This window comes from Entelurus aequoreus, linkage group LG01 (assembly GCF_033978785.1).
Source record: "Entelurus aequoreus isolate RoL-2023_Sb linkage group LG01, RoL_Eaeq_v1.1, whole genome shotgun sequence".
Taxonomy (NCBI): domain Eukaryota; kingdom Metazoa; phylum Chordata; class Actinopteri; order Syngnathiformes; family Syngnathidae; genus Entelurus; species Entelurus aequoreus.
The window spans coordinates 75,792,597-75,809,351 of record NC_084731.1 but is presented as its reverse complement, the minus strand read 5'-3'; the positions used below and the strand labels follow the sequence as shown (position 1 = coordinate 75,809,351).

Below are 16,755 nucleotides of genomic sequence, written 5' to 3'. Positions count from 1 at the left end.
GGCAACACATGATGTCAGTCTCTATATTAGCTATATTAGCCTACTATAAAAATTACTTTAAAGGTCTTATATAAGTGTTATAATGAAGACAACACATGATGTAAGTGTCTATATTAGTTATATTAGCCTACTATCAAAATGACTTTAAAAGCCTTATAAAAGTGTTATAATGAAGGCAACACATGATGTAGGTGTCTATATTAGCCTACTATCAAAATGACTTTAAAAGTCTTATATAAGTGTTATAATGAAGACAACACATGATTTAAGTGTCTATATTAGCTATATTAGCCTACTATCAAAATGACTTTAAAAGTCTTATATAAGTGTTATAAAGAAGGTAACACATGATGTAAGTGTCTATATTAGCTATATTAGCCTACTATCAAAGGCTGACGCAAATCTTCGATGACAGAAATATTATATTTAAATTTTTATTCTACACATTTTTGCAACAATTGAAATCATTAGTAAAACAGAAGCTTCTCACTGGATGAGATAACTCCTGGAAATGACTTTCTTAGAATGGCCAAAGGTATAGATGTGTGTGTCTAGGTTTAAGGAAACGGCAGGCTGTCTTCTTTTAATGGATTTTTTTACAATCTTTGCAAGCTGGGTAACGTTTGCTGTGGTCTGGAACAACATGGCACACCAACTACTATCAGAAATGCAGCCAATATAACATACATATAATGTGTCATGAGACATGCAAATATAAATTAAATACACAGAGGACATAAGTAATGGATATTAAATGAGCTCAAATATACCTACAAACGAGGCATAATGATGCAATATGTACATAAAGCTAGCCTAAATAGCATGTTAGCATCGATTAGCTTGCAGTCATGGATTGACCAAATATGCCCGATTAGCACTCCAGCAAATCAATAATATCAACAAAGCTCACCATTGTGCATTCACGTACAGCATAAAATGTTTGGTGGACAAAATGAGACGAAGAAGGAGTGGCAAAAAAAAACATCTTTCTGTGGCAGCATCGGAGAAAGTTGTACATGTTAACAAACTACGATGAATTCAAGGATTGCTGAAATTAGTAGGACAAAACAGTGCTCGCCAAAATACTCTCATCAGTGAAGCATGTTTAATATAAACATTGGGATTTCGGACAATTAGGGAGGTTTGTCCTCCTACAGAAAATATACTAAAACAAACATTTTTTTTTCTTCATTTTTTTCCATTTTCACACATCTCTAAAATAGGTCCAGGGAGCCACCAGGGCGGCGCTAAAGAGCCGCATGCGGATCTAGAGCCGGGGTCAGCAACCCGCGGCTCTACATGTCCTCTACATGTCCTCAATGCCGACTTCACAGCTCTACAGAAAAATGGAACAGCCAGGGATGGATACTGTTCACATTTGAACCGATACGGTACCTGAGGTTCCATAACGGTACCAATTTTCGGTACTAAGTTTGTATGTTGTCTCCTTTTCCATGAAGATGAATGTGTTATGTTGCGCCCTACAAAGGGTTTGTACTGTAAGTATTGCAGTTATTCCACACCAGCTGTAACATTCATCTTAGTTGTAGTTTTCATTACTAAATTTGGCGGTGTTGAAATCGCTAATGCTAACAGTAGCCTGTCTATGGCGAATCCACTGTAAATTAGCATCAAGCTAGCGCATTTTGGAGAAGTGGAGCCTTACCATATGTTTGAGCATTTTTTACCTAGAATGTTTGCTTTGTAGGTGGTGAAAGTTGCAATATTACTTGGAGTGACGCCAGGTATCGAAATATGTCACCGTTTGATTTTACGTGAATCCATACCCGCTAGTACCGACAAATTCGGTCGGTGATTATAAAAGTACAGAATTCGGTACCCATTCTTAGTGATAGCATCTGCTAATTAATTCGTAGCTTCATCTTTGGCGTTGCTAACAGGAAGTCAAATCTATTCTCAGCCAATCAGAAGGCATCAATCCAGGGACTGTTTTGTGAGAGAGCGTGATGGGGGCGTGGCTGTGCACTGTACCATGTGAGGAACGCTAGTTAGCGTTAGCCTCGGTCGTCTATGCATAATTGATCAAACGGCGATTAAGAACGCTGAATTATTCACACCAGCTCAAAATCTGTCACGAGGGCACAAAAACAATCCCGAACGCTTTCATCTGGTCCTCGTTCTTTGAAATAATCTTGCCCCCTCCGCACCCCTCAAGAGTGTGAGCACAGGGAGGGCCAGTGGGAGAGCAAACAAGACGCTGGCGAGCGCAAAAACACGAGAGGAGCTGACGCGATGCGAAGCGACAGCACAGAGCAACACGCAACATTGCGCTAAAAATAGAAAATTGTCCCAAGTTCAACACCAATTGGCTGCTAAAGAAGAAGAACAACACCTTTATTTACCTGCACTCTTTGGGCTAAGCTAGGCTAGCAGTTTCTCTTTGCTTCTGATGTTTGTGCTAAGCTAAGCGGTTTTTTCCCTTACATTGTCTATGCTATTCTAGAATAGTTTATTTTTACTTCCAGTGTTTGAGCTAAACTAAGCCTTTTTACCATGTTGTCTCTGCTAAGCTAGGCTAGCAGTTTCCCCTTGCTTCCGATGTTATTGCTAAACTAAGCCAGTTATTTTTCCTCTAATTTTTAATACTAAGCTAGCAGGGTTTTTTTTGCTTCCATTAACTCCTTTCACTTGAGTGTCTTTGCTAAGCTCGGCTAGCAGTTTTCCCTTTTTATCCTTTTGTACTAAGCAAATTCTTCCACTGCGGTGTCTGTGCTAAGCTAGGCTAGCCGTTTTGCCTTCTTATTTGTTATTTGCACTGAGCTATTTGCTTTGACTGTGTAATGTCTGTGCTAAGCTCGGCTAGCAGTTTTCCCCATTCATCCAATGCTAAACTAAGCTACCGTAGATTCCGGACTATAAACTGCTACTTTTTTCCTATACTTTAAACCCTGCAGCTTATACGACAGAGCGGCTAATTAGTGGATTTTTCTTCGTTAACAGCCATAATAAATATTTTACAAGTAAATATTACAATATAACTAAAACAATTCTTACTTAACCGTCCCATGTGTGATGTCTGTAGGAGTGTTTTCATGCATATTTGTACGTGCTATCGTAATGTAGTAAAGCTAGCGTCGTTATCATTAGCTAATACGCTAACACGTTTACGAGTGTCTGTTGTTAGTATTATTAACTTACGACGGCATTCTTTTTATATTATTTCAGTTTCACAAATTCCTCAGTAAATTCACCAAAACGTCACTGTGGAGTCTGTTTAGCTGATTAGAGAGCCAGCTTGCGCAGCTAGCGGGTCCATGACAACGGCTTCTGTTTTGTGTGATCTGCCGTCTTGACACAGTGTTACAGACACCGTTTGGAAACAATTAAGGTATGTAAATAAACATTTACAAAATCTTAAGTGTAAACAACTCATTTCACAACGTATTAACCTGTAAATTATCACTCTTCTAAAATTTAGTGGGTGCGGATTTTAGTCCAGAAAATACGGTAATTCCTTTTCTACACTTCTCCCGAGAGACTCCTTTTTGGGGGATGTTTGGTGGGCCAAATTAAAAGCTTTGTTGCGGGCCATACGTTGCCTATTGAGGGCCCCTGCCTTACAGCGTCTGTGCTAAGCTAGGCTAGCAGTTTTGTCCTTGCCCCCCGGCGTGTGTGTGCTAATCCAGCTGTTGTCACCAAGTCAGGCGGATGCATAAAACAGGTCGATAAATAAAAGATTAACTTGACTCTCACTCTCACGCTCCCTGCTCTTTATCAGCGCTCTGGAATGTTTGAACCTCTTTGCACTCGTGACACACTTCGCTACACACACACACACACACACACACACACACACGTTACCCGACTCTAGAACTATACATATCAAGTGTGCCAGTCATTAAAAGTAACTTTGCACAAAAACAGGAAGTTCAGACTAGACTCCGCCCACAAAACATTCCCTCTATCATCACATGCTCAAAGATCCTCACCGGAATGTGAGATGCTCCACTCCTGGCGGTTTGAATAGAGTGCGACATCCTCCTGGAGGATCTCTGAGCGACAACACACACAAGGACTTACGTTTCCAGTCCTTGACCGTCTTCAGAAGAGACTGCAGCCGCTCCAACATGATGAGTTCACAAACCAGACCTAAAACCTGCGCCGAGGTCTGGGCGCGCACGTGTGTGTGTGTTACTCAGCTGAGAAGAAGCAGCTGTCTGAGGGGGCGGGCCCACTTGGGAGGTGGGAGAGGCTGACGCACTGACTGTGTGTGCAATAATCTTTGTGAGGCCACGCCCCCTAAACTCAAGCCGAACCACCTGACAAATGTCAACAACATTCCCAAATTAAATCCCTTAAGAGTTTGTATGGAAGGTCAAACTTCACGCGGAGACAAGCAGGACGCGGAGCGACTCACCGCCCCGGTTGATTTCCTGGGAGGCGATGACAAATCCAAAGCCTTCGCCGGGCCGCCGCCTAAGCTCCACCTCCACTGTCCTCCCAACCCTGGTGTCCTTGGCGGCAGCCGCCCCTCTGACGGGCCCTGCCGCACTCTCCTCCGCCCCCTGCAGGTCGCGTGGCTCAAGGGTCAGGGTGACGGGAACGGAGTCCAGGAAGCTGGTGCTTTGGATGAGGCCTGAGACGGGGGGGCCGTTGGAGGTCTGAGTAGGAAGCGCCCCTGGAGGGAAAAAACCACAGAGACATGAAAGGGCGGGGTCCAAAGAAACAACAACTTGAGGTCATGTAGGAGGAGCCCATGTGAGGGCGTTACCTGCAGCTGGGAGGTGCCCTTCCTGGGGGGCCTCCATGGCCAAGCCTGTCTGGCTGAGCGGGGGAACGCCCCCCACCAAGGCCCCGGAAGAAGGAGAAGGCAAATCGGCAGAAGTTGAGGGCGAGGATTTGGGGCTGGTGAGGCCATGTGGCGAGGGGAGGGGCTTATACAAGTTTGGTGTGACCACAGGAGCTGTGGGAGGGACAAATGTCAGCCATCAAAAGTTCGATGAAAACAATAATCAATAAGTACCTCGTCTGTGTACCAGCAGAACCATGTCCCCCTGTTTGGAGTGTTCCTGCAGAACCTTCTGGACCTGAGTAATCAAACACACGCCGTTAGTGACTCTTCATGTTGTCATGGAAGCCCAGGTGGTCTAACCTGGGAGAAACTGAGGTTCTGCACGTCTGCACCGTTGATCTTGACTACCGCGTCCCCGGCCTGTAGCGAGGGGCACTGCCTGCGGTCCCAGACCCGTCTCACCACAGCCAGCTGACCCCCCGGCCCGCCCGCCGTGATGCTGAAACCCAGACCCCCGCCATTGCAGCGTCCCAGCGCCACGGGCACCAGCTCGCCAGCGGGAGGCGACCCTGCAGCAAAGGGGGTCCCACGGGGGGCCTGCGGTGGCACTTGGTGGTTGGCCGGGCACCCGTTGAAACCGCAGGATGGGATTTCCCGAGGCGATGTGGGGGGGAGGCATGTCTGCGGCATCAGGGGCCGCGGGGCGGGGCCACCGGGAGGCGGAGTCTCTGGCTGAGTGAAATTGGAGAGCGCGTGGGAGGATGTGGATGTGGATGTGATTGGGAGGGTGGACGTGGACAAGTCGCTCTCTGAAGACTTGGAGCTCTGATGCTGGAGGAAGGAGGAGGAGAGGGTGGGAAGGGTGCTGCTGTTGTAGCCAATCACAGAAGACCTGTTCAAAACGGGGCGGGGCAGGTTAACAGCGCCCCCTCGTGGACCAAACCACATGAAAGGCTATGCTAACGTTTAGCTGACCTTCGGGTGCTACTGCCAGAGTCGCTGGGATTGGCCGACATCCTCTCTGCGGGAGTAGGAGGAGCCACAGGGGGTTCAGAGGAAGTGGGAGTGGGCGGGCCTGTCAGCCCATTGGTCATTGGCTGGGTTGAATAGGAAGGCGGGACTTGGGGGAGTCCTGCAGCGACATAAAGCCATCAAAGACAGGAAGAAGAAGTGTGTCAAAGTTTTGCTGACCTGAGCCACAGCTTCCGGCGTCCTCCACGTGGCTGTAGATCAGCGGCCCGCGCTTTTGCTTGGGGGGAGGAGTCTGCGGCTGTGGGGAGGAGTCAAGGCATCATGTGACCGGGGCGAAAAAGCGGCGCGTTGACGTTGTGAGCGGCTGGCGTACCATGTCCAGGTTGTGTTTGGGGCAGCCGTCCGGGTTGTAGAGCATCGGGTATCCTCGCCTCAGAACCACATCTACGCTCTGACCCATCGGGGCCGACTTGAGCATCTCCACCACCTCCTTGTGCGAGCGACCCAAGACGCAGGTGTCGTTGATGTACACCAGGATGTCGGCTGGGGACGCGGCACACGGGACCCGTCATTGCCAAAAACGGGTCAAGAGGCGGAGCTTCCGCCCCAACTGACGTACCTTGGTTGAGACTGGGCGGGCCTCCGGGCGTGACGCTGTAGACCTGCAGGAACTCGCGCGCTCGACTTCCCCCCACGATGTTGAAGCCAAAGCCTCGCGGGCCCTTGGAGAGACGCGTGTGCACAGAAAAGCCTCTCAGCTGACTCGGCTCATCCGTAAACTCTGGAACTGAAAGCGTGAGCGTCATCGGCAGGGAGCGGGTGTGCTGTCAAAATAAAAGCCTGGAAGACGTTGCTTACTCACGCTCTGAGCAGGAAGTTGTCCCCTTGTTTTGAGCCTCAACATCCTGTCTGCTGCTCTTTGACATGTGACTGACAGAGAGACTGCATCATCAACACTATTACGTCAAAGTTCTCAATGCATGCTGGGAACTGTAGAACCGCTCTTCAAATGTAAACAGGAAGTAGCAGGGGTTATTTGTCAGGGTGACACCACGACTCACTCGAGGTAGAAGTTGTTCCCGCCGTCGCCGTAGGCCACGTCCCACGTGTTGGTCGTAGGCGCTCTTCCTCGCCGTCCTCCATTCTCCGTCACCCCTGTCGACTCCCATGATTGGCTGAGAGGCAGCGTGGTGGGCGGGGCGCCGGCCGACCCTCCTGGAAGACAGAGACAGCGCGTCAGCGCACGTGTGTACGTGGGCGGGGCTACCATGTGCATGCGCACCGGACAGGCCGCTGTCTTCCTCGCTGTTGTCTTCTTCTACGGTTTTTTCCAGGTTGCTGAGGGATTTGCTTCTGGTCCTGAAGTTCCTAAGCAGGTTTCGATGTTCCTGATACGTGATTGGTGGACTGTCGGGACCTATGTGGACGGGGCGGGGCGTCCCGTAGTAGTTGCCTGTGATTGGACGAGAAAGCCTTACATTGAGATCAGTAACGACAACTCGAGGGAAGATAAAACTAGTAGGCCTTTTGAAGGTATCAAGTCCTTAGCTAAAGATTCACAGGACAGGAGCAAACACAATGCATCTTGGGATATTAAAGTCCTGTTGAGTCCTAGCCAAAAGGGGGCGTAGCTACAACACAACGCCACTGAACTGAATCGGTGAATTCGTCTGAAGAAAAACTCGCACACGATTTAGCGAGTCATGTCGGCAGATTCAGGACGCTTTTGGTATAGCGAGAAGAGTTAGCATAATTCCAAAAGGGTACAAAGTAACATAATCCATGATTATTAGCCTAAATGCTAGTATACAGAGTTAGTTTGCTAACAAGGGAACAGCTACCATACTTCTAAGATGGTGGCCAGTAACGAAATCTATGTTTATTTGGTTAAAAATACATTGTTAGCTGGCTAACATTAGCCCCTTAACGGGAACAGCTAGCATACTTCTAAGATGGCACTAAGTAACAAAATAAATTATTTGTAGGTAGAAATTAACAAAATGCTGACAAAAAAACGTTACAATGCTAACATTAGCACTGTAACGGGAACAGCTAGCATACTTCTAAGAGGGCGGCAAGAAACAAAATCCATGTTTATTTGGTTAAAAATATACAGTTTGCTAAAATGCTAGCAAAAAATTGTTAGCTGGCTAACATTAGCCCCTTAACGGGAACAGCTAGCATACTTCTAAGATGGCACTAAGTAACAAAATCAATTATTTTTAGGTACAAATTAACAAAATGCTGGCGAAAACGTTGGAATGCTAACATTAGCATACTTCTAAGAGGGTGGCAAGAAATGAAATCCATGATTATTGGGTTGAATTGGACAAAATTAACTAAAATGCTAGCAAAAAAAAAAAGTTAGCATGCTAAAATTAACACTGTAACGGGATCAGCTGGCATACTTCTAAGATGGCGACAAGTGACGAAATCCATGTTTATTTGGTTAAAAGTACGGTTAGCTAAAATGCTGTCAAAAAACGTTAGAATGCTAACAGCAATGTAACGGGAACAGCTAGCATACTTCTAAGATGGCGGAAAGTAACAAAATCCATGTTTATTTGGTTAAAAAGTACAGTTAGCTAAAATGCTGACAAAAAACATTAGCATTCTAACATTAGCATGGTAACAGGAACAGCTCCCATACTTCTAAGATTGCACTAAGTAACGAAATGCATGATTATTGGGTTGAAATTAACAAAATTTGCTAAAATGCTAGCAAAATTTTTTTTGCATGCTAACATTAACACTGTAACAGGAACAGCTGGCATACTTCTAAGATGGCGACAAGTGACGAAATCCATGTTTATTTGGTTAAAAGTACGGTTAGCTAAAATGCTGTTAAAAAAACGTTAGAATGCCAACAGCAATGTAACGGGAACAGCTAGCATATTTATAAGATGGCGGAAAGTAACAAAATCCATGTTTATTTGGTTACTAAGTACAGTTAGCTAAAATGTTGGCAAAAATCATTAGCATTCTAACATTAGCATGGTAACAGGAACAGCTGCCTTACTTCTAAGATGGCACTAAGTAACGAAATCCATGATTATTGGGTTGAAATGAACAAAATTAGCTAAAATGCTAGCAAAAAAAAAAAAAATGTTAGCATGCTAACATTAACACTGTAACGGGAACAGCTGGCATACTTCTAAGATGGCGACAAGTGACGAAATCCATGTTTATTTGGTTAAAAGTATGGTTAGCTAAAATTCTGTCAAAAAAACGTTACAATGCTAACAGCAATGTAACAGGAACAGCTAGCATACTTCTAAGATGGAGGAAAGTAACAAAATCCATGTTTATTGGGTTAAAAAGTACAGTTAGCTAAAATGTTGGCAAAAAACATTAGCATGGTAACGGGAACAGCTACCTTACTTCTAAGATGGCACTAAGTAACAAAATCCATGATTATTGGGTTGAAATTTACAACATTTGCTAAAATACTAGCAGAAAACGTTAGCATGCTAACATTAACACTGTAACGGGCAACAGCTGGCATACTTCTAAGATTGCGGCAAGTAATAAAATTCATGTTTATTCGGTTAAAAGGTAAGGTTAGCTAAAATGCTGTCAAAAAAAACCCATTAAAATGCTAACATTAGCACTGTAACGGGAACTGTACTTCTAAGATGGCGGAAAGTAATGAAATCCACGGTTATTTGGTTAAAAGTACAGTTAACTAAAATGCTGGCAAAAAAACATTAGCATTCTAACATTACATTAGCATGGTAATGGGAACAGCTAACATACTTGGGAAGATGGCATTAAGAAACGAAATCCATGTTTATTTGGTTAAAAAGTACAGTTAGCTAAAATGCTGGCCAAAAACATTAGCATGCTAACCTTAGCACTGTAACGGGAACAGCTAGCATACTTGTAAGATGGCACCAAGTAACGAATTCCATGATTATTGGTTTAAACAAACAAAATTAGCCAAAATGGTAACACATTTTTTTTTAGCATGCTAACATTAGCACTGTAACGGTAACAGCTAGCATACTTCTAAAATGGCACTAATCCATAGATATTGGGTTGAAATGAACAAAATTAGCTAAAAATGCTAGCATAAAATATATATATATATATATTTTTTTTTTTAATTTAGCCTTTATTTAACCAGGTAAAATCCCATTGAGATCAAAGATCTCTTTTCCAAGGGAGACCTGGCCAAGAGGGCAGCAGCAAGGTTACATTAAAAAACAGTAAACAACACATAAAACATCACATTTACAACATTAAAACTTTGCTCACATAACACATATGCATACAGACAAGGTAGACTGCAATCCTTTCACAGAAGCTTTAAACTCATTCAATGTAACAAGGGTTTGAACTTTAATATTCGATTGTAGGTTATTCCAAGCCTTCAGTGCTGAAAACCTAAATGCTTTCTTGCCCAGTTCAGTTCTTATTTTGGGGACGACAAATTGCAGAACATTCATTGAACGAAGATTGTGACTTCCTTGTTTCTTTGTTAAAAGACAAGACATATAAACATAAAATATTTTTGTCTTCACCTTTAAACTTTCCGCTCTCCAGCAACGCGCCCGACTCCTCCAAAGAGAAGAACTCCTCGATGGACACAAAGTTGTAGTCCACACCGCTGATCTCCCCCTCGCGAGGCTGCCGGGTCGTACCTGCCGACGGGAAGAGTGATGTCATCACAGAGCGCCACACGTACGTGTGTGTGTGTGTGTGTGTGTGTGTGTGTGTGTGTGTGTGTGTGTGTGTGCACGTACAAGGCACGGCGCGCAGGTAGAGGTTCTCCCGTATGAGCTGCTGCAGCTGACTGTCCATGGAGGACGGAGTGAAACACTTACTGAGGTACAGGCGAAGATCTTTGCACAGCGACGCACCTGTAGACACACACGCACGCCATCTTAGCAAAGAACTCACGCACATGGCGCAAGCCTTGGCCACCTGGTGAGACGGTCTTGATCCTGATTGGATGAGGACAGGAGTTGAGGACCCCTCGCACGTCGCCCAGCGTCATCCCCAACACGGGCGTGCCGCCGATCTCCAGGATGATGTCGGCCACAGTGGCGCCGCCCCCGGGGGCCACCGTCACGAAGGGAAACTCGCCATAGTCGGCCCCGCCCCCGATGGCCAGCCCCAGCTCACCCGAGCTGCCGCCCAGCGGCACAAAGCCCTCCTGCACCTGCGACAAGATGGCAGCCAGATGATTAAGTCAGTTGTCAGGCGACGTGCTAGCGTGTTAGCGTGTCGTACCTTGGAGCGCCAGTGCAGCTTCTTCACCGTGTTTTTAGACATGGCCGCCGAGCTGCAAAGAGGAAGACGTTCTTCACTTATTGTTTACAAACTAACAAACCCCTAGACCAGGGGTGTCTAAGGTGAGGCACGGGGGCCATTTGCGGTCCGCAGCTAATTTTCTAACAGCACATTCTAAAAATACTCTTAAAAAAAGTTAAATAAAAGAGAAAAGTAAGAAAAAATAAAATAAAAAAATAAAAATAAAATGTATATATATATATATATATATATATATATTGTATGACTTATTTTAACACTATTATTAGTGGGACCCTCCTGGGTCCCTAAAAATTTTAGTGGGATTTAAAAAATAAAATTAAATCTTTGCTCAAAAAATAGTATTTTAAGGCTCCAATTACTTCACATCAAATATTCTGTGTAGGCGGGGTTGAGGAGGTCTTCCTTCCACCCTTCCACAACATCCCCAGACGAGGTCAGCAGCACACCCCCCCCCCACCATACACAGTGTTGACAGTGCACTGCTTCCCCCTCCTGAGGCAGTGGATGATGGTCCAGAATCGCTTCAAAGCCACCCAGAAGTCGGTCTACATGGCTTCTCCGAACTCCTCCCATGTCCGAGTTTTTGCCTCTGCAACCGCCAAAGCCGCACACCGCTTGGCCTGTCGGTACCTGTCTGCTGCCTCCAGAGTCTTATGAGCCAAAAGGACCCAATAGGACTCCTTCTTCAGCTTTACGGCATCCCTTACCCTTGGTGTCCACCAGTGGGTTATAGGATTACCGCCACGACAGACTCCGATCGTCCGCCTAGACAACAGAGGTACGGAACATGGTCCACTCGGACTCAATATCCAGCGCCTCCCTCGAGACATGTTCAAAGTTCTGCCGGAGGTGGGAAGTGAAACTCCCTCAGACGGGAGACTCTGCTAGACGTTCCCAGCAGACCCTCATAATGCGTTTGGGCCCGCCAGGTCTGTCCGGCATCCTCCCCCGCCATCGCAGCCAACTCACCACCAGGCGGTGATCGGTTGAAAACTCCGCCCCTCTCTTCACCCGAGTGTCCAAAACATGAGACCGCAAATCTGATGATCCAACCACAAAGTCGATCATGGAACTGCGGCCTAGAATGTCCTGGTGCCAAGTGCACATATGGACACCCTTATGTTTGAACATGGTGTTTGTAATGGACAATCTGTGACCAGCACAAAAGTCCAATAACAAAACACCACTCTGGTTCAGATCCGGGCGGCCATTCCTCCCAATCACACCTCTCCAGGTTTCACTGTCGTTGCCAACGTGAGCGTTGAAGTCCCCTAGTAGAACAAGGGAATCACCTCTCCAGTACTCCCTCGAGGGACTCCAAAAAGGGTGGGTACTCTGAACTGCTGTTTTGTGCTTAAGCACAAACAACGGTCAGGACCCGTTCCCTCACTCCGGAAGCGGAGGGAAACTACGCTCTCGTCTACTGGGTTAAACTCCAACGTACAGGTTCTGAGCCTGGGGGGCAACAAGAATTGCCACCCCAGCCCTTCGCCTCTCAATGCTGGTAACGCCAGAGTGGAAGAGAGTCCAGTACCTCTCGAGAGAACTGGTTCCAGAGCCCTTGCTGTGCGACTAGATCCAGCCGGAACTTCCTCACCTCGCGCACCAGCTCAGTTTCCTTTCCCCCCAGGGAGCTGGAAGGGGGGACCCATGTTGCCTCTTCAGGCTGTGCCACCATCAAGTCCCACCTCCAACGCGGGCGGGAGAAAACCTTCGTCCAACATTTTTTGTATTCATAGAAGTCTTGAGCTGCTCTTTGTCTGGTCCCTCACCTAGGACCTGTTTGTCATGGGAGACCCTACCAGGGGGCACAGCTCCTAGGACCATTGGGACACGCAAACTCTGAGAGGAGTTGAAGGAAGGTTTTGTATTAGTTTTGAAAATATCAAAATGGACCCCACATGCTTTGATTTTTCACTGTGCGGCCCTCAGTGGAAAAAGTTTGGACCCCCCGCCGTAGACATACTGTACATGCGGACATCTTTGCATTTTCACACACACACACACACACATGCATGCACGCACACACGCACACACATTCTTGTATTTGTTACCTTCTTGAGACCTACGAAAAATGCCTACCTCTTTAGGACCACCCTTTCTAGATATATAAAGATTTGTATTTACAACATTAATAATATAGACATACTATGCAAATATAAAAAAAGCTTGTTGTAAAAAAATGACTTGAAATTTCACAAGAAAAAGGTCACAATTTCACAAGAAAAACTTTTAATTTTGGCAGTATTATAATCAAAGTCATAATTTTACTCAACGCAAGTCAAACTTTTACAAGAAAAACTGAACATTTGTGCAATATTATGATAAAAGTTGGAATTTTACTCAATAACAGTTGCAATTTTACAAGAAAAGCTTAAAATTTGGGCAATTTTATGAAAAGAGTCGTAATTTTACTCCAAAAATGTCACTATATTACAAAAACAACAACAAAATTGGCAATATTGTGATAAAAGTCAGAATTTGATACGACAAATGTCACCATTTTGCATAAAAAGTAATCATTTTACCTAAAAAAGTAATAATTTTACAAGAAAATATTGTAATATTACAGAAACAGATAGAATATGAGAAATTGTTCCCAATTTTATAAGAAAAAAAGTCGACACTGTGAGAAAAACACTGCTTTTAGTTTATTTATTTATTAGTTAATTTATTCATTTATTTTTGTTTTGTTTGTAGTTGGTTTTTAATCTTCAATATTTACTTCAAGTTATTACAGTATGTCTCTATATACATATATATTTTAAATTAATTTTTGTTAAAGGGGGCTGTCACGCCAATTTTCTTCCCATCACAAAAACCTTCCTAACCCCCATTTACTTCCGGGGTCATTTCCGCTTACGTCAGTTCCTCTTACTTACGTCATTTCCTCTTACGTCATTGCCAGCGATCGATAAATCCAAATCTCCTGAAAATGGTGGTGTCACTGGATGATATTCGTCTTTATCTGTCCCAGGGGACTTATGTCAAACACCAGCAGGCTTCGCAACATTTCAAGCGGAGTGTTAGGGCCGCTGCTGCGAACTTCTGTCTTCGTGGTAACGTGCAAAAAATATTAATTAATATATAATACTGTTAAATGTCTGTACTACTTTAAATCAACATTATTGTTGAAACAATTTCACTAATATTAATTAATACATAATACTGTTAAATGTCTGTACTTTAAATCAACATCATTGTTGAAACATTTCAGTAATATTAATTAATATATAATGTTAAATGTCTGTACTTTAAATCAACATTATTGTTGATAATTCAGACGTTTTGTTAACGCTGTATTATAAAAAAGAGTCAAACGAAGTGCTATCGATCGCTGTCAATGACGTAAGAGGAACTGACGTAAGCGGAAATGACCCCGGAAGTAAATGGGGGTTAGGAAGGTTTTTGTGATGGGAAGAAAATTGGCGTGACAGGGCACATTTAATTTCTTACACACACTTGTTATTACATATGCTGGTCAGAGGGGGAGCACTTCGAATTTTTACACACTCTTGTTATTTCATATGTTGACCAGAGGGGGAGCACTTTTAAAAGCGACACACAGTCAATTTGAAAAATCCCTCCTTTTTGGGACCACCCTCATTTTGATAGATTTCACCACCAGGGGTGCAAATGAGACATTCTCTATTAGATGCAATGGTTTTCTGTATTGGGACCATGATTTATGTCCTAACTTGTTCACACCTCCTCATATGAAAGATACTTTTCCTTTTTGATATCTCAAGAAGGATAGAAATACGAGAACACACACACACACACACACCTGCCTCTTATTGACACCTGCCAACACGATCTGTGCACGGCCATTCGTACCTGAAAAAAGTGTTGACGGTGACAAGCTAGGACACTTCCAAGGAAACGTCCTCTAGTTAGGAAGTAAGGTGGCAAAGAAGGTAGCAAGGAGGTTACCGAAACAGCGAGGAGATGAGGAGGGATCCTAGGAGGTGAAGCGTCGTTGGTGGCTATGTCACTTCCTGTATGTGTGTGTGTTTATTTCCCTTATGCCCTCTATCTCTCAACAGTTGTCGCTCGCCCCTCCCTCTCCGACAGGACCGGTCAAAGGTTGTCCAAGGTGTGATGAAAGAATGTGTGAGTGTGTGTATTGTGTGTGTGTGTGATAAACATGTCCCTACCTACCTATCTATCTTTAAACGCACGAACATGTTATGTAAACAATGTGTTGACTTTTTTTTTTTTTTTTTTACAGCATTCTAATGTGTTGTTTTTGATGCGCACGCTTCCAAAAGGCATTATTTCACGACAGGAGCACTCACTCCGACACCTTTTTTCATTCGCGTCAATTAAAAGTTTATTTTCTCGCGCCACCGACAGGTCGCCAACATGTTGACTGACACGTGTTGCCTCGCTGTCGGATATGTTAACAAGATGACGTCATCGCCACGGTGCGGAAACGACGACGTCATCCCGACTCGGGTCGGAGGTCACTAACTAAGCGAGTAAGTTGTCGATGTTAGCATGTCCGCTAGCGTTAGCGCGGCAGTGTTTACACTTGACGATGTCAGAGAGAGAGACATCCCCGCGAACACACGACCTTTGGCGCCTCGAAAAGCCACCTGTCAATCAGGCGGTGCGTTTCAACTCGTCGTGACGTCATACCGTGGCAGCCTACACAATAGAGGATCACCGTGTCAACACGAACGCGCGCGCATCAGCACAGGACACGCGCGCGCGTGCTCGCCGGGCAATGTGCTGACGGTGTCGTTTTTGACCTGCGGCAGCGCACTCACACGCACGCGCCACGACAAACTAAAAAAAAAACCCAAAAACGTTATCTCTCACGCACGCACACAAGCACACTGCGTGGGTTTTTGTTGTTGTTGTTTTTTGTTTTTTTTTACCGTCATGCTCGTCCGCCCCCGTGGCCGCGTCGTGGTGCTCCTCTGCCGGCTCGGAGCCGCTCGACGCCTCGCTGACGCTGTTGCTGCAAGGTGCATGCGCGCGCGTGTGCGCGGGTTAAGGGAAGGCGCGTGCCGGACGACCACTGCAGGTGAGGATGCAAAGCAGCGACGTGTGCGTGAGCGCGTGCACGCCAGCTAATGTCCCTCCATCCCGTACTCCATCCACTCACTCTCTCTCTCTCTCTCTCAGGCATGTACGCGCTTGGAAGGGGGCGGGGCAGCAGAAAGAAGAGAGGAAGAGGATCCTCATAGTGGGAGGAGTCAGAGAAATGTCTTCAGAAGGTGAGAGTAGTAAACACACACACGGTGATGTGAGTTCACCTCACATTTACTCTCCTCCCCTGACAAGTAGAGTGACGTAAGGATTCGAACACTGAAGCAAAGACAACAAGCCGCACGCACTCTACCCCACTCACTACAACGTCGTGCTAAAGCTAGCAGCTAGCCAAACCACTACAGCAGGGGTCGGCAACCCAAAATGTTGAAAGAGCCATATTGGAGCAAAAATACAAAAACAAATTTGTCTGGAGCCGCAACAAATTAAAAGCCATATTACATACAGATAGTGTGGCTTGAGATATACATTGAATTGAGATGATTTACAGGAAACTAAATGAGCTCAAATATAGCTACAAATGAGGCATAATGGTGCAATGTGTACATATAGCTTGCCTAAATAGCATGTTAGCATCGATTAGCTTGCAGTCATGCAGTGACCAAATGTGTCTGATTAGCACTCCACACAAGTCAATATCATCAACAAAACTCACCTTTGTGCATTCACGCACAACGTTAAAAGTTTGGTGGACA

General features: G+C 45.2%; 1 protein-coding gene across 2 annotated transcripts in view; it reads right to left on the bottom strand.

The window, feature by feature from the left end:
- Positions 1-16,755, bottom strand: part of LOC133657298 (membrane-associated guanylate kinase, WW and PDZ domain-containing protein 2-like) — a 27,038-nt gene extending 10,283 nt beyond the window's left edge. Inside the window, exons 1-16 of one of the 2 annotated variants that reach the window (XM_062058464.1) lie at positions 16,716-16,755; positions 10,961-11,012; positions 10,652-10,889; positions 10,471-10,587; positions 10,249-10,368; positions 7,008-7,178; positions 6,787-6,940; positions 6,588-6,655; positions 6,345-6,512; positions 6,099-6,268; positions 5,945-6,023; positions 5,729-5,885; positions 5,114-5,645; positions 4,985-5,048; positions 4,733-4,924; positions 4,379-4,639 (exon numbers count right to left, since the gene is read on the bottom strand). In XM_062058464.1, the coding sequence (XP_061914448.1) occupies positions 4,379-4,639; positions 4,733-4,924; positions 4,985-5,048; positions 5,114-5,645; positions 5,729-5,885; positions 5,945-6,023; positions 6,099-6,268; positions 6,345-6,512; positions 6,588-6,655; positions 6,787-6,940; positions 7,008-7,178; positions 10,249-10,368; positions 10,471-10,587; positions 10,652-10,889; positions 10,961-11,002 (2,533 nt within the window). In that variant the 5' untranslated portion in view covers positions 11,003-11,012; positions 16,716-16,755. Of the gene's footprint in view, positions 1-4,378; positions 4,640-4,732; positions 4,925-4,984; positions 5,049-5,113; positions 5,646-5,728; positions 5,886-5,944; positions 6,024-6,098; positions 6,269-6,344; positions 6,513-6,587; positions 6,656-6,786; positions 6,941-7,007; positions 7,179-10,248; positions 10,369-10,470; positions 10,588-10,651; positions 10,890-10,960; positions 11,013-15,885; positions 16,186-16,715 lie in introns of those variants that run through there. The other variant, XM_062058456.1, reaches the window with a different exon arrangement.